The sequence below is a fragment of the Erinaceus europaeus genome, chromosome 10, assembly GCF_950295315.1.
Source record: "Erinaceus europaeus chromosome 10, mEriEur2.1, whole genome shotgun sequence".
Taxonomy (NCBI): domain Eukaryota; kingdom Metazoa; phylum Chordata; class Mammalia; order Eulipotyphla; family Erinaceidae; genus Erinaceus; species Erinaceus europaeus.
Genome location: NC_080171.1, coordinates 105,549,246 through 105,571,645, shown reverse-complemented (window position 1 = coordinate 105,571,645; position 22,400 = coordinate 105,549,246). Strand labels below are relative to the sequence as shown.

The 22,400-nt window shown below is 46.8% G+C and overlaps 1 protein-coding gene across 1 annotated transcript; it reads right to left on the bottom strand.

The window, feature by feature from the left end:
- Nucleotides 1-1,941: 1,941 nt before the first annotated feature.
- Nucleotides 1,942-19,739, bottom strand: GTF3C5 (general transcription factor IIIC subunit 5). The gene is made up of 11 exons (XM_016190304.2): nucleotides 19,319-19,739; nucleotides 16,371-16,587; nucleotides 12,885-13,083; nucleotides 8,915-9,110; nucleotides 7,870-7,974; nucleotides 6,294-6,408; nucleotides 5,553-5,633; nucleotides 5,232-5,329; nucleotides 3,731-3,813; nucleotides 3,259-3,401; nucleotides 1,942-2,495 (listed from the first exon to the last, which is right to left on the bottom strand). The coding sequence occupies exons 1-11, from the start codon at nucleotides 19,454-19,456 to the stop codon at nucleotides 2,341-2,343; spliced, it is 1,530 nt and encodes a 509-aa protein (XP_016045790.1). The 5' UTR covers nucleotides 19,457-19,739; the 3' UTR covers nucleotides 1,942-2,340.
- Between the last annotated feature and the right edge of the window lie 2,661 nt (nucleotides 19,740-22,400).

Here is a 22,400-nt window from a genome sequence, read left to right as displayed (position 1 = left end):
ACTCTGGTAAAAAAAAAAAAAAAAAAAAAAAAAACAGAAACTGAGCCAAATTCCTTTCAAGTCCAGATGACTTGAGTAAATATTTAACAAATTAGTTCAATATTGTTGAGACAGCTGTGTCTTCCACACTAACAAAATAAAACATGAGCATATTGTTCTGTGCAAAGATTCCATGGCTATCACTGAACACTTGGGGATTCAGTTACCTCAACAGAAGAGTGGTCTGGAAGTATCAAAGTACTGACTTAGTATCACTGGCAAAGTAGGAAACTAACTCAGATGATTTCATGACATAGAGTTTAGGCAAGTACACTGAAAAAAAAAAACACTTTTTTTTTTTTTAAATTAGATCATGTTCTGTAAAGGGAAACACATCTACGTTGTTGTCATAGAAGGAAATCCTTGCAAATCAAGTCCAGCCTTGAGACTGCCTCTCACCAGCTGTGTGGTCTAGACATCTTTTCTCTGAACTCAGCTCAGGGAGGGGATGCATTGGATCGACCGTCTCGTGGTGCATCCCGTGAGTACCCATTCATTGGGGAAACTGACGATCCTTCCTAGCCGACTGAATCCACATGGATCCCAGTCACTTTCAAAGCCAGCAACAAGCAGCTCCTGACAGCTTTCAACCTGACCTGTTGACTGGCTACGGAAGAAGGGCAAACGCTAGAAGAAGAAGCTCAGGGAGATTATGAATGGGAAGTTCCTGGCAGTTTAATAAGGAAATAGAGATATACTGAAAACTATCAGAAACTGAAAAGATATAGAACAAGACACCAAGATATGAAAAGGTATTCCATGTCTATCAATGAAGAGAATTAATATAGTAGAACTATATAGACTGCCATTCTACCAAAAGCAATATACAATGTAATTTCTTCTTTTTTTAATTTTTTAAAATTATCTTCCTTTTTGTTGCATGTTATTTTACTGTTGTTATAGTACAATGCAATTTCTATCAGAATTCCAACAATTTTTTAAATTTAATTTTTTGGATGTCTCTGGGGTTTTATCATTTTAACTTTTTAGAGCCAGGCAGAGACAGAAAGGGGAAGACACCAGTCTGAGCTTCCTCCAATATAATGGGAGCTGAACTTAGAACCTAGATTGTATACAATGGTAAGGCAGGTGCACAGTCCAGGTGAATTAACCTCCAATTTTTAAAAAAAATATTTTTTGCCGGGAGTTGGGCTGTAGTGCAGCGGGTTAAGCGCTAAGCTCAAGGACCGGCGTCAGGATCCCGGTTCGAGCCCCCGGCTCCCCACCTGCAGGCAGGTCCCTTCACAGGCGGTGAAGCAGGTCTGCAGGTGTCTGTCTTTCTCTCCCCCACTCTGTCTTCCCCTCCTCTCTCCATTTCTCTCTGTCCTATCCAACAACAACGACATCAATAATAACTACAATAATAAAACAACAAGGGCAACAAAAGGGAATAAATAAAATAAAATAAAAATTAAAAAAAAAATTTTTTTTTGCCATCATGGTTATTGCTGGGGGTTGGAGCCTGTACAACTCTACTGCTCCCAACAGCCATTCTTTTTTTCCTTCTAGATAAGAAAGACTGACAGGGAGACAGAGAGAGAAAGAGAGAGAGGATACATCACTGTGAAACTTCCCACTTGTAAGCATTTCCAAGTGGTCCTCACACATGGTAGCACTGGAACTCTCCCAGTAAACCACCTGCCATGACAATAGGGCATTTCCCTGTTGGAATTTCTTGAGTCTTTATTTGAGCAGCAAGGGATAAGCACAAGGCTGCAGGACCCTCTGACATTGGAGGTCTGAGGTCACTTCTGGCCACTTTTTACCCTAGCTGCCTGAAAATGGGCATGAGGTCTTTCTGAGGTTCCAAACACTGCTCCTAAGGTCTCTGAAGGAACAAATGAAAGTATAGCTAGAGCGCAAATCCTAAAGCAATAAGAAATTGTCACTGAAACACCAAGACATCATGGAATCAACGTCTTTAATGACAGGCCTACTGGACCTGGTCTTCACCAATGTAAAACAGATGGGATTCAATCCCAAGGTCAGCCTCCGGCACTCTCTAGTCACTGTCCGGGATCCTAAAACTGTCTTCCATCCCAGCTTCACCTTTTCTGGTCTGAGTGAGGTGCTGGGTCACGGACACTGGGGTGGCTCCTGGCTGTGCAGAAATAGCACCAAGCTCCCTAACCAGCACCAGACAGGAAGTCACAGGCAGGAATAGGGACAGCTGCACTCAGTGTCAAGTCCCAATGTTCTTCGGGGGGCCCCCAAAGGGTGTATGGGTAGAACTGGCAGCCCTGGCTTGTGCTAGCTCTCTCATTAAACGAGATGTCAGTGTCACTGGAGCCAAAGGTCACATCACACGTAGTCCAGAATCTCTGTCTCCATCTCATTCTCACTTCCATCCGATGGCTTAAAGTCCTCTTCCTCCTCTTCATCATCTTCCTCATCTTCCCCAGACTCGTAGGCCAGCTGTTCCTTTTCACTATCAGCTTTGGTCGGACTAAAAAGGGCTGGGGAAAAGGAAGAAGATGTGTGTCAACCACAAACAGGTTTTAGGGTTCCTGGGAGGCTGTTTATAATCACCGTGTGCGGGCTCAAACTCTAGAGAGGCTGCTTGGGGAAGCATGGGTGTGGAGGACTGATTTCACATGCATTCAGGGGAAAACTGGCACCAAAAGTTTTAAAAATCACTTCCCCAACCGAGCTTTGGATGACCTTTATGGAAAAACAGAATGTGGGTGCCTTTCTCCAAGGAGAGAATTCATAGTCTCATCAGAATCAGAGAAAAGGCTATCCCAAATGAGGCTAAGAATCCCTGTTCTTGACAGATTAGTGGGGTTGTGGCTGGGCCTGGAACTCCAGTCCCCACACCTAGGAGAAAGTGGGCAGGGTTCTCTGCCCTGATTTCTAACATAGTAAGGGACCAGTTGGTGGTGTACCTGGGTTGCTTGGTCCCAGACAATAGGCAGAATTCACCCAGCTGCAGGTGGAGCTGTGGGATGGTACAAAGGCATGAAGCAGGGGCCTAGAGTGGCAATGCCTTTCCTCTGCAGTTCCCCACCTCCACTATTCCCAGGGAGCTCAGTGGGCAGGCCAGGGGGAACAGCTCCTAGATGAGCTCTAGCAAACAGGTTGCCCTACCCCCACACAAGGATCAAGGGGTCAAGCGATCCCAGCTGGATCTCTCAGAAACAGGTCCATTAGGGGCATTTGTTCTATCCCTAGAGTGGGACGCAAGGTGTCTGAACCTCCTTCACCCCAAGTGATTCTCACCAGGCCTCTTGGAGCGGAGGGTCTGCCGGATCATGAGGGACATGGTGTTGCGCAGCTCATTGCCAGTCTTGGGGAGACACCACCCATCCCGCTCTGTGCAGAGGCTCTCGGTCCCATCATTGCGATGAACGATCATCTGCAGCCTGGGGTCAGGGCAGAAAATTTGAGAGTTAAGAGTTCCGCTGATGTGGCGAACTGGGGACCTGTAATGAACCCATGCAGGCAATGGAGATGGGGCATATCCCTGTGCCTTTTACAAGAATAGCAGCTACTCAATGATGTAGCCACTGGATACCAGAAACAATTTGAAGACCCAGAGCAATCTCCCAACTAGGAGTCTTCTCCCTGAGAGACTGAAGATAACACAACACAGAAGAGCTGCAAGGGACACACTGGTCCCAGGCAATTGCTTAGCACAGATCCCAAGTCCTCCACTTCTACCCCAGCCTCTGGGGTTCCCCTATGTACGTACTCTTCCACATTCAAGTCACACAACTGGTAAAACATCTGTCGATATGGAGGCAAGGTATCACCCCGGAAGATGTAGACCGAGTCCTAAGGAAAGGAGGCAAGGGTGGGGGAGATAGCACAATGTTTATGCAACTAGACTGTCATGCCCAAGGCTCTGAGATCCTACCCAGGCTTAATCCCCTGCACCACCATAAGCCAGAGTTGAGCAGTGCTCTGGTGAAAGTAAGGAAGGGGGCCAGGCAGTGGCACACCTGGTTAAGTGCACACGCAACAGTGTGCAAGGACCTACGTGCAAGCCCCTGGTCCACACCTACAGAGGCGAAGGCTCATGAGTAGTGAGGTAGAGCTGCAGGTATCTCTCTGTCTCTTCCCCTCTCTATCTCCCATTCCCTCTAGGTTTCTGGCTGTCTCTATCTAATAAATAAATAAAGATAATAAAATTTTTTTAAAAAGAAAGAAAAGGAAGAAGGAAAAGAGGCAGGGGAGGGAGGAAGGAAGAAAGAAAGGAGGAAGATAAATAAAAGGAAGCAAAATGGAAAGGGCGGTGCATTTTCTCTTGGCATCAGGCAGTATCAAAAAACCCCACACTGTGCCCACCCCTACCCCCGACCCCGTCCCTCCAGAGGCCTTTTCAAAGGGCTGGCCTCTCTCTGCTCCCTAGATACAGGTGGAGTAGACAGCCAGGAAGGAAGAAGAAATCATGAAGAATATTGACTCCAATGTGCCATAGGTTAAGGAGGGGCTGCTGAAGTGGCCAGGCCCTCCCTTGACCATTGGGACTATAAGTCACCTGCATGGCAAGCCAAGAATTCATGGCCTGGAGCCACACTCTGCCTTCCCACCTTCTTGCAGTCTGCCCTCTCCACCTTGCATGACTGCCGAAGAGCCATCCTCAACCCTGTCCACCAGCAGGGTTCACTGACTCTATGATGTCTCTTCCCTACCCAGACATGTCATTCTAGATGCAAGATAAGCCCTCATAAAGGCATCTTGGAGAAGAACTCAGGGGTGACTTGGCTGCCCTCACCGATAAGGAAGGAGAAGACTCATGGTGCCAGAAGACAACCTGTGTCTGTCGTGCTCCTCCTCTCCCTTCAGCACTTACATTCTCAGCTTCCTGCTAGAAGGCAGGGAATTCCAGGGTGCAAACATGCGCCTGTGAGGCTATGCCAATCCCCAGAGAAGCCCGGCTGGGCTGCTGTGGTTCCCTACTCAGGCGTGCCTGGTCACCTGGAACTGCAGGGGTGAGAATCCCTGAGACCTGCCATCACATCTTTGCCATGTGGCCCTCCACACACACTATGCTGGTACTCACTCCTGTGTGCATCTGTTCTGGGCAGTGGGAACAGTGCCACAGAGTCTAGATTAGAGCTACTGAGACAAAGTTCCCACCAGTGTTACAGACAGGGGTTCCCCAAAGGGTGCTATGTGCAGGGCCTGCACAAATGCTGCCTCTCTCCATAACCCAAGTCAGGTATCTGCTGGGGTGGGGCGGCACCTACCTTGAGCTTATACTTGTTGGAGACTGACTTCCGAGGGTTAGCCGTTCCTGAGGGGCCCAGGCCCTGCTTCAGGTCATGCATGTTGGCAAGCTGGCTGGCTGTGAAGAGACAGGAGCAGCGCTTTGGAACACAGGGGCGATGTGGGAGCATGTTTGCTCATCCTCACTTTCCTGACCCACTTGCTCCCTCATATTGATCAGTGGAGCTCAGGGTAGCTAGGGAGCTCCCTTCCTGTGCCGCTGTCCTAATACCCATCTTCCTCTGCGTCATGCACTAGTATCAAACTGGTACTGACCCACAGAGACAGCCCATGGCACTTACAAGTCTTCTTGACAGTGATGGGGAGGCTGTAGTGGTAGGTGCTACGCTTAGCCTTGACAGGCATGTCACCAGGGGTATAACCTGCAGAGAAGACGGTGCGTCAGGTAAGGATGGGTGCTGAGTCTTCCCTGGCAAACAGCACTGACTCTGCACTCCAGGTGCACCAGGGGCAATGAGGGCCAGTTCCCAGGAAAGGGATCCAGGGTTTATGGGGTGAGAGAAGCTCCTATAGTGACACTGATCCTGGAGGAACAGACACTCACAGCTGGTCTGTAATACAAGAGCCACACAGCTGGGGAGCCACCAAATAGGCAAAGACTGAGGGTCAGTACCCCAAAGGTCAGCAGTGGGGCTGACTCCTCATTTCTTTCTCGGCAGATCTGGGATGTCACACTGCATGATTTCATCACTCTGGCCATTTATTCACTCAGAGAGAAAGAGAGAGAGAGAGAGACAGACAGACAGACAGACAGACAGAATGAAAAGAAGTGCTATCACAGCACTAGAGTATCCTCCCATGTTGTGACAGGGCTAGAACTATGTGTAAGGCCAGGCATGTACCCTACCTGATGAGTTATCTCTCTGGCTCTTGAATTCTCATTTCTGAGTCATTCTGCACCCTGCACACAGACCTCACCAAGGAAAGGTTTTTTTCATTCTCCCACCAACTATATTCTTCTTACAAAAGAGAATACTAAAAATGAAAAGTTATGACAAAGAAAAAGTATTAGCAATTTTTACCATATTTCATTCCACAGCGAATTCGGAAATCAAGGACTTGGTAAATTTTGGCAGCCGGGTCTTTTCGGGGGTCATATCCAAACCGAATCCACAGGCTTCTCCAGGGACCTGTTATCTGGAGACAGAACAGGAGTATGAGGAGGAGTCAAGGTCAAGCTCCAATTCCTGGGACACACAGATATAGAGTGATCCTACCCTGAGGCAATGAGCAGTCTAAGAGTTGGGGCTCCAGCTCTGGAACCCCATTCTAGTCCAACCCCATGTGCTATCACTGTGTATAGTTCACTTTCCAAGTCTCGGTCTTCCCGTCAGATGAAGAGGAGGTGAGCATTCTTTCCCAGCCTTTGTGAGGATTAGATTATCCTTTAGCCATTTAATACCCAGATATGTGCATAGTGCAGTAAGTGCTTGATAAATGTTACCATAATCCTAAAGGGATGGGATGCTCTGGCACTAAATAGTACTTTTAACATCTTTCACTTCCAGAAAGTTAATGCTGGGGGCGGGGGCAGATAGCACAATGGTTATGCAAAGAGACTCTCATGCCTGAGGCTCCAGAGTCCCAGGTTCAATCCTCAGCACCACCATAAGCCAGAGCTGAGCAGTGCTTCTTGATTAAAAAAAAAAAAGAGAGAGAGAAACTTAATGCTAAGAGCTGGGCAGTGGCGCACCCAGTTAAGCACACATAGTACTAAGCATAAGGACCCCTGCAAGGTTTCAGGTTCAAGCCCCGCTCCCTACAGCTTCACAAGCAGTAAAGCAGGTTTGCAGGTGTCTCTCTCTCACCCTCTATCTCCCCCATCTCTCTTAATTTCCCTCTGTCCTATCCTTATTTGTAGTGCCAGCACTGAGCCCCAGCAATAAACCTGGAGGCAAAAAAAAAAGGTTAATGCTAAAAGACAGATGGAAGTTCTTCAGTCTGGAGTCCAAGACCAAGAGGATTAAGTCTCTCTGCTGTTTGTCATGGTCACATCTAACACTGGTCCCCTCCTAATGCTCTGTGAGGGATGCTTTGGGAGATGGGCTCCCTTCTCCTGGCACCTGTGTGAACCTCAACAGTGATACCCTACCTACATGCCCTCCTGGTCTAAACTAAGTTGGATCTATCCCCATAGCCACTCAGCACAGGTGGAATGAGAGAGGCACTGTGGTTAGGGGCCCAGGTACTTGAGGTCAGACAGGTTAGGTCCCCAAGTGGCTCCACCACTTGCTGACTGTAGGACTCTGAGCCTGGGCTCCTCCTCAGAGGTAAGAGGGAGCCTGTACAGTGGCCACAGCGTGGGAAAAGAACAGGTGGAAGTAGAGAGTGCTAATTCAGCACCTGGTCCTTAGAAAGTCCTTCAAAAGCGGTCAGTAAGAAATGTAATTTCATCATACAAAAGTTAGGAAATCACTCCTTAATTCTAAAATCATCTGAATGGCCAAACTGTGTTACTGAAGAGGTTGTGGGAGCCTTTTTAGGGGTTGTCACAAGACATTCTGGAAGGACTGGGACACATCTGTGTGGTGTCTCTGAGGTCATACCTGGTGTCAGGGTGACACTTGGAGGACCACACAAGCAGCAGGGTGCACTCACCATGTAATAGGCCATGAAGGGCAGTAAGACCTTGAGCTTGTCAGGGTGGATGCTGAGGTTGGCCTTGACAGCGTTACGTGACCAGATAGGACGTATCTCAAACAGCTAGAGAGGAAGACAGAGGCTGACATGAGCACCACCCAGCTCCCTGAGTCAGTTACTTAACACTCAGAACAATTCTACAAAGAGGGGATAGAAAAGGCCAAGGAGTTGACCTGCCCACCCACCCCACCCAACTCCCTAGCAGTCCAGCTGGGAGCTGACCCTCTGGAGAGTATCAGCGGAGAGCAGGGCTACAGACAATGAACAAGGGTGGCTGCCTGGGTGAGACATCATGATGCCAGGAGGACAGGAAACATACTAGTGTGGTCAAAGTATGAGGGCTCTGACTCATCTTTAGGACTGGGCTAACTGCAAGGACAAAGAGCCTCCCCAGTGACTGCTAAACAAACATATGGTTCCTTAGGAAACAGAAACCCTCTGAGAGAACAGCCAACCCCAACAAGGGAAAGTCAGACCATGGTCTGCATTGAGAACCCACTGCCCATGCCCACCCGGACACAAGGAACTGAGTGCCTAGAACCCACGAGCTCAAGGTGAGACAGAAGGCTGCTTCCTCCTCCCTGGAACAGTTTCCAGCCTGGGCACTAGCCCCTCCCAGGACAAAGTCATCATCTGATGACTTAGAGAAAATACAAAGTCAGGCACACAGGTGCTCTGTAAGGTTTGTTGAAACCACTGAGTACATAAAATGAAAGCAGTCTGGTCCAAGAGCCAAGCTGAAGTTGGTTTTAGGTAGTGCACTAAGTGTTCACTACTTTGAAAAGACCACTTAATTCTAAGAAGTATTTCCAACCTTGGGAATGCAGAGCTTATACTGGCTTAACTTTCAGATAAGACATCTGAGGGTGAAAAATTCCCATGTGCTACTATGCAAACTTTAAAAAATAAGTATGACCAACTGCAAAATGCCACAGGTAGGCCAGCTGAGTAAACATGTGGAGTGTGGGGTGAAGGGGCCTGTGGGCTGGCAGGGCAGGCTCACGTTTCTCAGTTCCTCCTCCGCCTTCTGGTCTACCGGGTTGGTGCAGATCCTCTTCCAAGTATGCACAGCGGCCTCTAGTGGCTGTGCCGGCACCTCTTCATCCTCAAAGTTGACAAAGACAGCATTGTGGGGGCGCCGCGCCCTGCTCAAGCCGATCAGGTTGTCACCTGAGGTGGAAGGGTTGTTGTAGCCTTCCCTGGGGGAAGAAGCAGCAGGTGAGGGCCAGAGCACCTTCAAGACCTAGGGTACAACCCTGAGTGGGAAAGGCAGGGATCCCACTAGGCCTGTGGCCCATGTTCCCCAGGCTATGTGCCTTTCCCTGAAGCCACACAGAAAACTAGTCAGCACAAGTCTTGTTACTTTATTTTTATTTTTCTGCCTTCAGGGTTCTTGCTGGGGTTCAGTGCCTACAATCCCATCATTCTCAGTGGCTTTTTTTTTTCCTCCCCTCAGAGTGAGTGACAGAGATAGAGACAAGGAGAGATGTCGGCAGCACTGCTCCACCACTCACAAAGCTTCCCTCCTGCAGGTGAGGACCATAATGCCATATGTCCCCTACTGGATGAGCCACCACCTAGCTCCCTGAGTCAGTTACTTAATACTCAGAACAATCTTACAAAGAAGGGATAGAGAAGGCCAAGGAGTTAAAAGCCTGTGGAATGAGGGATCCCAACAACAGAAGTGAGAGGTTCAAAATAAGAGATATAGAGCCAGTAAAGTTTGGTGTCTATCTCAGTGCTAGAAAGAACACATTTGGGGAAATGACTGCCAGATACTTAATGTGGTTAACTCCTGCAGGCATCAGAAACATTACATTTAGACTGAAGCAAGAGAGAATAAAGAAGCCCAACAGCTCCATCATAAACCTTAATAGAGTATTCATCACAGGACTAATTTTCATTCATCCCTATGGGCACAGACCCACTAGAACAGGAAGAGGGAGCTTGTCAGACCAGCCTTCCATGGTGCCTCCTCTGCCCATCTGGCTTGAGGGAGGTCCAACTTCCAGGATTAGGCAAGTGTCAATAAGGCAGCAGCCATGCCCCTCCTTGCAGGCCAGCAGAATACCAAAGTCAATAGAGCCCTGGGAAAAAAAGGCAGGCCCCTCTCATGAGCTGGAAAATGAATAAACTACTTGGGGAAGAAGAGGGCTGTAGGTCAAAAGGCAGCCAGTCCTCCCCCCTTTCCCCAGGCTTGGACACAGCTGCCTGCTGGCCGCGTAAGACGGAGAAGTGACTCATACGCTGCCACAGGACAGGGCCAGCGAAGGGGGTGGGGGGGGAAGCTATTTGCTTCTTCTCTATGCTTTTTGTTTATAACCATAAGAATAAAATGCTTACTTAGAAAGATGCAAGAGTAATAGTCTGATTCTGCTTTTTTCCCTTCCTCTCTTGAATAAATATTTCAAAAACGCTTAGAAACAGTCAAACTAATTTAGACATATGTAAATGCCAAAATCGTCATTTGCTAGATCCATACATTCTTTTTATTTATTTTTAATTTTTTATATATTTATTTTTCCTTTTGTTGCCCTTTTTTTTTTTTTTATTGTAGTTGTTGTTATTGCTATCGTTGTTAGGTAGGTCAGTGAGAAATGGAAAGAGGAGGGGAGACAGAGAGGGGGTGAGAAAGAGAGACATCTGCAGACCTGCTTCACCACCTGTGAAGTGATGCCCCTGCAGGTGGGGAGCCGGAGGCTGGAACTGGGATCCTTACGCCGGTCCTTGTGCCTTGTGCTTTGCACCACGTGCATTTAACCCACTGCGCTACCACCAGATCCATAATACATTCTTTTGAGAGACTCTCAGGAAAGTTCCCTCTGGGCACTCAGGCTGTGACAGAGAACGGAGAGGCAAAATAGCTCTCTCCAGGGAGACCAGTTAAAATTGAAGATGTTCAAGGGGGGAGGGGTATATAATGGTAATGCAAAAAAGACTACTATACCTGAGGCATCAAAGATCCTAGATTCAGTCCCTAGTGCCACCATAAACCAGAGCTGAGTAGTGTTCTAATTAGTAATATTATTAATTAATAAAAAATATTTTGCTTTTTGTGTGCAATTTGAAAAAGCAAAGTAGGGCCCAAGAGGTGGCACAGTGGGTAAGGCACTGGACTCTCAAGCATGAGGTGTCCTGAGTTTAATCCAGGGCACTGAGCGTGCCAGAATGATATTCTGATTTTCACCTCTCTCATTATTAATAAATAAATAAGCCAAAAAAGCGGGGGGGATAAAGAAAGCGTGAAGCACCTTCTGAGTTGGGAGGTATGCCACATTAACTGCAGGATTTTGTTGTTGTTGACTTGCTTGTTTTTTTACCAGAGCACTGGCTCTGCTCAGCTCTGGCTTAGGGTGGTGCAGGTGAATGAACCTGGGACTTTGGAGCCTCAGACATGAGGGTCTCTGCATAACCATCACGTTATCTACCCTGCCCTAACTGCAGGATTTTGCTAACACTAATAAAGTGTACTCTATAACCAGCTTGACAGTCCCTGCTGCCATCAATCTTTTAGAAGAATATTAATTTACAAAGATGGGTCAAGTGTTGCTCCCCAGATCTTATTATTTGTATTACTTAATAATACAAATTTGTATTATTCTTATACATGACAGTGGTGATGTATCTGAAACAACTCCCTTCTGACCACTGTGTTATTTCCTCAGCCCTTAAATTTTAACTGGACTCCCTGAAGGTTAAGTATTTTGTTTCTTCTGTTCTCTGTCACAGCCCTGATGCCCAGAGGGAATTTTGCGGAAAGGCACTCAAATTTACAAATTTGTAAACAAGGGGGACAAAAACACTAGAAAAATCACTAGGGTTGAAATAAAACAGTTGCTTAGTGTTTCTCCACAGGGACCAGAATAACCAGAAGTAGAGGTATTATTAACCTGAAGTTAGTATTTTCTTTTCTTTTTTTAAGTTTTTTTTTTATATATTTATTTATTCCCCTTTGTTGCCCTTGTTGTTTAACATTGTTGTAATTATTATTGGTGTCATCGTTGTTGGATAGGACAGAGAGAAATGGAGAGAGGAGGGGAAGACAGAGGGAGAAAGAAAGTCAACTGCAGACCTGCTTCACCACCTGTAAAGCAACTCCCATGCAGGTGGGGAGCCGGGGTCTCAAACCAGGATCCTTATGCTGGTCCTTGTGCTTTGCGCCACCTGCGTGTAACTCGCTGCTCTACTGCCCGACTCCCTCAAGTTGGTATTTTCTCTTTTTTTTTAAATTTAATTTTATTTATTTATTCCCTTTTGTTGCCCTTGTTGTTTTATTGTTGTAGTTATTATTGACGTCGTTGTTGTTGGATAGGACAGAGAGAAATGGAGAGAGGAGGGGAAGACAGAGCGGGGGAGAGAAAGACAGACACCTGCAGACCTGCTTCACCGCCTGTGAAGGGACCTGCCTGCAGGTGGGGAGCCGGGGGCTCGAACCGGGATCCTGACGCCGGTCCTTGAGCTTAGCGCCACCTGCGCTTAACCCGCTGTGCTACAGCCTGACTCCTTCAAGTTGGTATTTTCAAATTTGACTTTTACAAAAAAAAAGAAACCCCATTTCTGGCCAGGAGAATAGTGGTTTTGCATAATGGTTATGCAAAAAGACTCATGCCTGAGGCACCAAATGTTTCAGATTCAATCCTTAGCACCACCTTAAACCAGAGTTCAGCTGATTAAAAAAAAAAAAAGGGGGGGGGGGAAATCTCATCTCTTCATGTTAATAAATGAGTGCAAGGTGACCATTCACCAAGGGTTTGTTCTGTCTTTGGCCCTACTCTGAGAACCTGGTGAGATCCCAAGATCTACTTCTGATACTTATATTGGACAGGTATCATTGTTACCCCATTTTCAAGACAGATTTTGAGTTTGAGGCCACCATCTTGTGAGAGGCTGAGTTAAGCCCAGGGCCCAATATCTCTGGCCATCGGACAACACTCTGAACCCAACTCTTCAGTGGGGGGCGGCAGAGGTCTTACCGGTGCTGGGTCTCTGGTCGGTAATAGTAGTCCACTGGGGTATCTAGCCTAGAAAAGATGGGCGGGGGGATGAAGAGTGGCAGGTTTTGTTGAAAGAAGTTCTCCTTCTCCGGCTTAAGCATGAGCACTTTGTTGTACATTGACATGTGCTTGCCACCTGGTTCCGTGTGCATGGCCAAGTACTGGAAGTCAGACATGCCTGGGAAGAGAGGTGAACAGATGGCAGACACCCCGTTATACTTGCTCAGGAACTGGAAACACTGTGTACCAATGCCCACATCACTTTGGGGCCAGGGGTACAGAGGAGCTATACGTGTGAGGCAGTAGTGGTGCAGCTGGAACAGCGCTGTTCCGAACTGGCTCAGTGCACTCCAAGTCACTAAGTAAGTGTGATTCAGGAGGAGGGGGTGATGTGGCCAGATCATGCGAGGGTAAAGTCTAGTTCAGTGCTGCCGTCTAAAGTACAAAGGACTCACTTGGGGTTTTGCTAATGAGGGCTCTGAGCTCATACCCTTCTAACTAGCTCTTAAACGAAGCTGCTGCCTGCCCAAGAGATGTACTGACTGGCCAGGTGCTGACTCAGGTAAAACTACAAAGTGAATAATTGGAAAATCATGCTTTATCTAAATGATTAACATTTACAATGCCCACCGTGGGATTCTAGTACTATTTCATTTTCTTTTCACTTTTCCCCTTCTCTCTTTCCTCCTTCTCACTCCTTCTCTTCCTTTTCCAACTTTTAAAAATATCTATTTATTCCATTTTGTTGCCCTTGTTGTTTTATTGTTGTAGTTATTACTGTTGTGATTGATGTCGTCGTTGTTGGATAGGACAGAGAGAAATGAGACCAGGGGAAGACAGAAGCCCGGGATCCTTATGCTGGTCATTGCGCCTTGTGTCACATGCGGTTAACCACCTGCGCTACTGCCCGACTCCTCCTTTTTCAATTTTTATATTCTCCAGGTCTATTCCACCAACACAGCAGCAACCAGAGACGTTTCTTTCTCCTTCTTTTAATATTTTTATTGGGGGCCAGGTGGTAGTGCACCGAGTTAAACGCACATGGCGCAAAGTGCAAGGACCAGCTCAAGGATCCTGGTTCAAGCCCCTAGTTCCCCTCCTGCAGGGGGGTCACTTCACAAGCAGTGAAGCAGGTCTGCAGGTGTCTATCTTTCTCTCCCCCTCTCTTGATTTCTCTCTGTCCTATCCAACAACATCAATAACAACAGCAGTGATAATAATAATGAAAACAACAAGGGCCAAATAAAAAGGGTGGTCCGGGAGGTGGCGTAGTGATAAAGCTTTGGACTCTCAAGCATGAGGTCCTGAGTTCGATCCCTGGCAGCACATGTGCCAGAGTCATGTCTGGTTCTTTCTCTCTCCTATCTTTCTCATTAGTAAAAAAATAAAATCTTTAAAAAAAAAAGGGAGGGGGAGTCGGGCAGTGGTGCAGTGGGTTAAGCGAATGTGGCACAAAGCACAAGGACCAGCGTAAGGATCCCGGTTCTAGCCCCTGGCTCCCCACCTGCAGGGGAGTCACTTCACAGCTGGTGAAGCAGGTCTACAGGTGTCTGTCTTTCTCTCCCCGTCTTCCCCTCCTCTCTCCATTTCTCTCTGTCCTATCCAACAACAAAGACATCAATAACCACAGCAATGTTACAAGGGCAACAAAAAGGAAAATAAATATAAAAAAATTTTAAAAAAAAAAGAATTTATTTAAAAAAAGAGGGAAAAATGGCTGCCAGGAGCAGTGGATTCGTAGTGTAGACACCGAGCCCCAGCAATAACCCTGGAGGCAAAGAAAAAAAAATTATTGGACAGAGACAGAGAAAAATTGAGAGGGGAGGAGGACATATGAGAGCAAGAGACTGAGACACCTGCAACCCTGCTTCATCACCTGTGAACCTTTACTCCTGCAGGTGGGGACCAGGGGCTTGAGACTGGGTTCTTGTGCACTGTAATGTGTGTGCAAGTGTACCACCCCCTGGCCCCTACCACAGACATTTCTAAGATTTTTCATTCACCAAGCGTTTCCTATGAGGCTGGCTCAGTCCTTTAATGGGTGTTCTCTCCCTGAATCTTCACAGGGGCCCACAGTTCTCAGGGACCCAGAACAAAAAAACAGATGATCAAAACAGAAAAGTCAAGCCATCCACCCCTCTGCCAAAAAAAAAAAAAAAAAAAAAAGCAAGGCTCAGGAAACAAGTCCAAAAGTCCCCATTCTTACTTCCCCTTCCCACCACTGCCTTTCTGTTTCCAGCTGGTAGAAATTTGATTGAGAAGTCCACAGGACTCATCTAGTCTACTAAGAGTTTAAAGAACCATGAGGTTGCATGGGGTTGTGGTGACCTGGGAAGGCTTCCAAGGTAAGACAAACTGTAGTCTAGATGAAGAGAATATTCTAAAACACTGAAAGTCAAAAATAAAATGCCAGGGGCCAGGTGGTGGTGCACCTGTTACAATGCACAAGGACCTGGGTTCAAGTCCCCGGTCCCCACCTGCAGGGGGAAAGCCTTGCCAAGTGGTGAGCAGATCTGCAGGTGTCTCTCTTGATTTCTGGCAGTCTCTATCATTTCATTTTAAAGATAATTTAAAATAAAATGCCTTAGGAGTTGGGTGGTAGTGCAGTGGGTTAAGTGCAAGGACCGGCATAAGGATCCCAATTCAAGCCCCCAGCTCCCCACTTGCAAGGGTGTCGCTTCACAGGTGGTGAAGCAGGTCTGCAGGTGTGTCTCTCCCCACCTCTATCTTCCCCTCCTCTATTTCTCTCTGTCCTATCCAACAATGACGACATCAATAACAACAACAACTACAACAATAAATTTAAAAATAGGGCAAAAAAAGGGAAAATAAATAAATATAAAAAAATAAAATGCCTCTTGATACCTCTTTTTTTTTTTATTACACAAAGCAGATTTAAAAAGGTGAGTTCTTGGGGAGTGGGCGGTAGTGCAGCGGGTTAAGCGCACATGGCGCAAAGTGCAAGGACTGGCATTAGGGTCCCAGTTCGAGCCCCCAGATCCCCACCTGCAGGGGAGTCGCTTCACAAGCGGTGAAGCAGGTCTGCAGGTGTCTATCTTTCTCTCCCCCTCTGTCTTCCCCTCCTCTCTCCATTTCTCTCTGTCCTATCTAACAACGACGACATCAACAACAACAACAATAATAACTACAACAACAGTAAAAAAATAAGGGCAACAAAAGGGAAAATAAATAAATATTAAAAAAATAAAAAATAAATAAATAAAAATTAAAAGGTGAGTTCTCATAGGATTCTAGCTTAAGACTGCAGAAGCCTGAGTAGCAGTGAGTACATGGTTTATAGGCTAATAGGCTGAGGGGCTAGAGGTGCCTCTTGGGCAGAAGTTCTGCCTGGGCAGACTGGGCCCACTTCACTGTGTTGACAGCCCATACATGCATGCCCAGCAGGCATATGGTACATAGGTCCTGAAAACAACCAGATGCAGTAAGAAAACATTTCACAGATACCTTGAAATTTGTAAATAGTGGAGACCACTCCAAGGATCTCCATGTCAAATGTGATCTTGGGCTGGGCTCTGGGCCCTACCACCCCCCTCTGCGAGGTCTTCTTCCTGATCCGGAGCAACAGACTGCTGGTACTGAAGCGGTTGGCACACACGGGGTGGCAGTAGGGGTCCTTAGGCCGGAAGTACAGTTCCAGCCTCTTGGAAGGATCCGCATAGACCTGTGGTGAGGTCAAAGGAGACGGTGAGCAGTGACCACCAATTCAAGCAGCCAGCAGGGAGCTGCTTCTTCCTCAACAAATACCTGACGGTGATGACATACGTACGTATACACATAAATAATATATATAATCTCAATCTGGATCCTCAGGAACCCTTTCTCATAAAGCCATTTCTGTAAATGACAGGCTGGGGAGGTACAGATACAGACCTTGCATAAAGGAGATGCCCAACAAGCATGATAGAATGAATATACAGAAGCTCTTCCCGTAGAGGTAGATAGCACAATGGTTATGCAAACAGACTCTCATGCCTGAGGCTCCAAAGTCCCAGGTTCAATCCCCTGCACCACCAAAAGCCAAAGCTGAACAGTGCTCTGGTAATAAAAAAATAAATGAATTGGGAGTTGGGCGGTAGCACAGCAGGTTAAGCGCACATGGCACAAAGTGCAAGGACCAGCGTAAGGATCCCGGTTCGAGCCCCCAGCTCCCCACCTGCAGGGGAGTCGCTTAACAGGTGGTGAAGCAAGTCTGCAGTTGTCTATCTTTCTTTCCCTCTCTGTCTTCCCCTCCTCTCTTTATTTCTCTCTGTCCTATCCAACAACGACGACATAAAGAACAACAATAATAACTATAACAATAAAACAAGGGCAACAAAAGGGAATAAATAAATATTTTAAAAATAAATAAATAAATATCCCTATGGCTAGTGAGAGTAAGGTCTTGTCACTGTCACTGTAAAATGACTACTTCAGGATAAAAACAAACAAAAAACAAACTTGTTAGCCCGGGAGGTGACACAGCTGATAAAGTGCTGGACTCTCAAGAATGAGGCTTTGAGTTTGCATCACATGTACAGGAATGATGTTGTTTCTCTCCTCCTCCTCTTTCATAAAAATAAATAAATAAATCAATAAATCAAATAAAACTTAACTGACTGGATCTCTATTGGCAGGCTGTGCTTATGACTAGTCCAGAGTTTCTGAATATCCAGAGACTGGAGAAATAGCAATTATGAGCTTGGACTTCAGAGTAGAGGCATGCATAAGTAATAATCCCAAATGCACAACATAAGAGTTTATTTGGCCCAACCATCCTTAGTGTTCTTAACTGAAAAAATGGGAATAAGGGGGCCAGGTGGTGGCATACCTGGTTGAGCACACATGTTGCAATGCACAAGGACCCAGGTTCAAGTTCCCCATCCCCAGCTGCAGGGGGAAAGCTTTGTAAGTGATCAAGCAGTGCTGCAGGTGTCTCTCTGTCTCTTGATCATATTTCCTCTGCCAGGTAAGTATCTCTATCTCTCTTCCTCTCTGTCTCCCCCTTCTCTCTCAATTTCTGACTTTATCCAATAAATAAAGACAATAAAAATTTCTAATGGAAATAATATCATCTAACTCACTACTGTACTTTATTGTGAGGACTTACTCTTGCATCTCACAAATACTTTGGTAATGTAAGATTCTGTTTTGTTTTTGAGAGACTAGGAAAAACGAGACTCCACCATCCATGGAACTCCCCCTGGTGCTATCCATGTTGTTCCCATGTAGGGCTGGGGATCAAATCCAGAGCCTTGTGCACGGTGAAGTCTACCAGTTTACCTACGGAACCATCTATCTTTAGGCTCTTTGCCAAATATTTTCAAATCAGGAAACTCACTTGGATGTTAAGACCACAGGAGTGAACAAGAGACTCAAGAAAGCTAACAATGCACTAAAATTCAACTTCAGACTAGAATTTCCAGGCTGAAGACGCACATGTTAATTGCTAAAGGTCATTACTTAGGTCAGGAAGGTTTCTCAAAAGGACCTTCTGAGAACTGGAACATGTAAAGCACTCACACAGAGCCTGGCATAAGCTAAGAACTCCACCCAGCTCCTCCATTTGTGATGGTTAAATAGCATAGCAGGGGTAGATTGGTTATGCAAAAGGGACCATCAAGCCTGAGGCTCCTAAGTCTGAGGTTCAATCCTCCAAACCACCATAAGCCAGAACTGAGCAGCGCTCCGGTAAAATTTATTCTTTTTTAAAAAGCAGATTTGTCATTTTTGTGCTGCAGTTTCACTGCAACATGCGTACAAGGCCAACCCCTTTAAAGGTAGAGACTCTGGTGAGGATAGACTTTAATAAGGGGGCCAGAAGGTCAGATGGCAGAGAACAAAATGTCAGTGGTTCTGACCTTCAGCCCTAATATCAATCTCAAGTGCCTAACTTCTCTTCTCCAAGTAAGAAAAGAGGAAGTGCAGCCTTGGGGGTGAACTAGCAGGGCTTAGCTGAGAATGGGATGGAAACGGCACTCCCCACCCCTTGCTCCACGGTCTGTTTCCCTTGGCTACAGGGAAGGAAAAGAAAAAGAAATTTAAAAAAAGTTTCGGGGCCAGGTAATATTGCACCTGGTTAAGAGTACATGTTACAGTGCTAAAAGATCCGGGTTCGAGCCCCAGTCCCCACCTGCAGTGGGAAAGCTTTGCGAGTGAAACAGGGCTGCAGGAGTCTCTGTCTCTTTCCCTCTCTCTTCCTTCCCCTTCCCTTTCGATTTCTCTTTCTCTACCCAATAAATAAGATAAATCAAATAAAAGTTAAATTTAAAACAGGTCGCGACCAAGGCTAAGCTCCTGCAGCTCCAAGCCCGCCTCCAGCTGCGTTGCCAAGGAAACCACTTTGCCCGCCCCTCGGGCCCTTGTCCCTGGAACGTGCCCTTCCCTTGGGGTCCTGAGGACACCCCGCTCCTCACCCGGGAGATGCTCTCCTCGCCGCCCAGCGTCGACAGCATCCTGGGCACGTCGCGCACCGCACCAGGGTACTCCACGCACACCAGCTGCTTCTCACGCCGCAGCTCCACAGGCTGCGCGACTGCCGACTCCCCCGCCATCTCCGCCCGTCTGGCTGGGCCGCGCGGTCCCTTCCTCTGCGGGTTCTCCGAGGCCTGGCCTCAGTGGGTAACAAACGTTCCGGGCCTTCTCACCGCTGGTTAACTCACGGGGCGCCCTGCGGTCTTCCGAGGAGAAACCCCCACAACTTCTGGGATGACGACCACCTGGACCTCAATTTTGAATTTACTTGAAGTGCGGTAGCCTGAGGGGCAGTGTAAGGGCCTAGCGAGGGACGTGGAGACTTTTAAGACACCGCCTAGTCCTCGATTTTAGCTAGTAAGAACTCTAGAGGCAAGCAGAGGTTTTTAGCCAATGATTCAGAAGGAAGCTAAAGTTCCGCCCTGTCGTCCGGCGCCAAAGATTTCAGCCAATAAAAACGCATATCTAGGCTGAGTCTCCACCCCTTCGTCGCACCCAATCACGGCGATTTGAGAGCGGGTCCAATGATAACTTCCGGTCTACTTTTTGCACGGAAGGTCCCCGCCTCCCAACACACAAAGGAATTGATTTACTGAACCGAGTACCTTTGAAAATTTGTCCCCGCTCCAATCCTACTTCCGCTAGCCCGCTCCCCAAGGGGATTTAAGTACCCTACGTCTACACACGGAAACCCTGAAGGGCCCTCAGTAACCAAGTCTGGTCGGAGTACCAAGTCTACACCTATTTATGTTGGGCATCACTTAGAACCTGAGGGGAGGCTTCCTAGAAGGAAGCTATTGAAGACTGGAGCTTGGGTGAGAGAAGAGAACGTGGGTGGAGGGGTTTTGCTAAGGAGAGTGAGACAATAGCCAGAGTGGAAGCAGCCTAGATGCCCATCATCAGATGACTGTCTAGAGAAGTTAGGGGATATATATTCCATGGAATATTACTCTGCGATTAAATAAGATGATAGTGCGTCCTTTGGGACAAAATAGATGGAACTGGGTGTGATTATGTTTAGCGAAATAAGTAAAGAGATCAATACAACTACCAGATGGTTTCACTCATAGGTTGAATCTAGAGATCTGATTTACATGAACTTGCCAGAAAAAAAAAAATCCAAAGAAAACAGAAGCAAGCAAACTGTTAAGACTTATGAGAACTATGGTGGTTATCTTCGAGAGATCAGAGGGTGAGGATACAGAACTTTGGTTGTTGGTGTGTTGTAATCTTACAGTCTTGTAACAAACTATTAATAACAAAAATTATTTTAAAACCGTGTGTGTGAAAAAATGGGGAGCAAAATTGGTGGAGAGGGGAGTCAGAGGTTGACTTAGGCCAGACAGATACTAAAAAGCTTGTCCTTTCCCCACCTGAAAGACATAAGCAAAAGCAACCCAAAGATAACCCCGGAGGTTCTGATCACCGAACTGAAGTTACCAGAGAGACAGATGTAAGGGGGTGGAGCCCCAAAGGATGGTGTGGGTCCTGTAGATGATGGGGACATAGGGCACTTTGATGTAGGGCAGTGCTGTGACCATTTACTTTTTTTTTTTAATTTAATTTATTTTCCCTTTTGTTGTCCTTGTTTTATTGTTGTAGTTATTGTTGTTGTTTATGTAGTCGTTGTTGGATAGGACAGAGAGAAATGGAGAGAGGAGGGGAAAACAGGGAGAGAAAGACAGGCACCCGCAGACCTGCTTCACCACCTGTGAAGCAACTTCCCTGCAGGTGGGGAGCCAGGACTCAAACCTGGACCCTTGCACGGATCCTTGTGCGCCATGTGTGCTTAACCGGCTGTGCTAACGGCCGCCGGACACCCTCCCCCCAGGCTGGGGTGACAGCTAATGGTCATGCAAATGATTTTCTTGCTTGAAGCTCTGAGCTTTCAGGTTCAATCTCTAGCACCACCATAAAGAAAAGCTAACCAGTACTCTTGTTAAAAAAAAAAAAAAAGTAATTGATCCCCAATGAGGGAATGTTTGGGTCAGGGAAGACCATAATGGCTACTTAAAAAGACTTTCATGCCTCAGGCTCTGAGATCCCAGATCCAATCCCGAGCACCATTGTAAGCAAGAGTTGAAAGGACCAGGCAGTGGTTGTTATTGATGTCTTGTTGTTGGATAGGGCAGAGAGAAATGGAGAGAGGAGGGGAAGACAGAGAGGGGGAGAGAAAGATAGACACCTGCAGACCTGCTTCACCTGTGAAGCAACTCCCCTGCAGATGGGGAGCCGCGGGGATGGAACTGGGATCATTACGCTGGTCCTTGGTTGCGCTCCCACCCGACCCCCTACGTTAAACTTTTTATTAGAGAACATTCACATATTAGGGCATGAGGGAGAGAAGGAGAGAGGACACTTACATGGTGATCCAAGCAGATAGTGAGAGGTCAAGAAGTCCAACTTTATAAAACCCAGATCACACCTCCACCTTTCTTCTTTTAAAATTATCTTTATTTATTGGATAGAGACAGTCATAAATTGAGTGGGTAGGGGGATAGAGAGGGAGAGAGACAGAGAGTATAAGTACACTTCTAAGTATAAGAGTATAAGTACACTTAGGGAACACTGCTTCACCACTCGCAAAGCTTCCCCCCTGCAGGTTGGGACTGGGGGCTTGAACCCAGGTCTTTGTGCACTCAACCAGGTGCACCACTACCCAGCCCCTGCCTCCACCTTTCTTTTTATAAATTATATTTTTATTTATTTAGTGCTGGATAGAGGCAGAGAGAAATTGAGAGGGGAGGAGGAAGTAGAGGGGGAGAATGAGAGATAGCTGCAGCCCTGCTTCATCACTTGTGAAGCTTTCCCCCTGCAGGTGGGGACCAGGGGCTTGAACCTGGGTCCTTGTGCACTGTAACGTGTGCCCTCAACCAGGTGTGACACCACCTGGTCCCCCACCCCCACCTTTCTAAGCCACACCTGTAACCACTCCAGTTTTCTGAGTGGTACCTTCTCCCTCAACATAGACACTGATGTATGTGATTTGAAGATTGATAGCTGCTTAAATGTTTTATATTATGT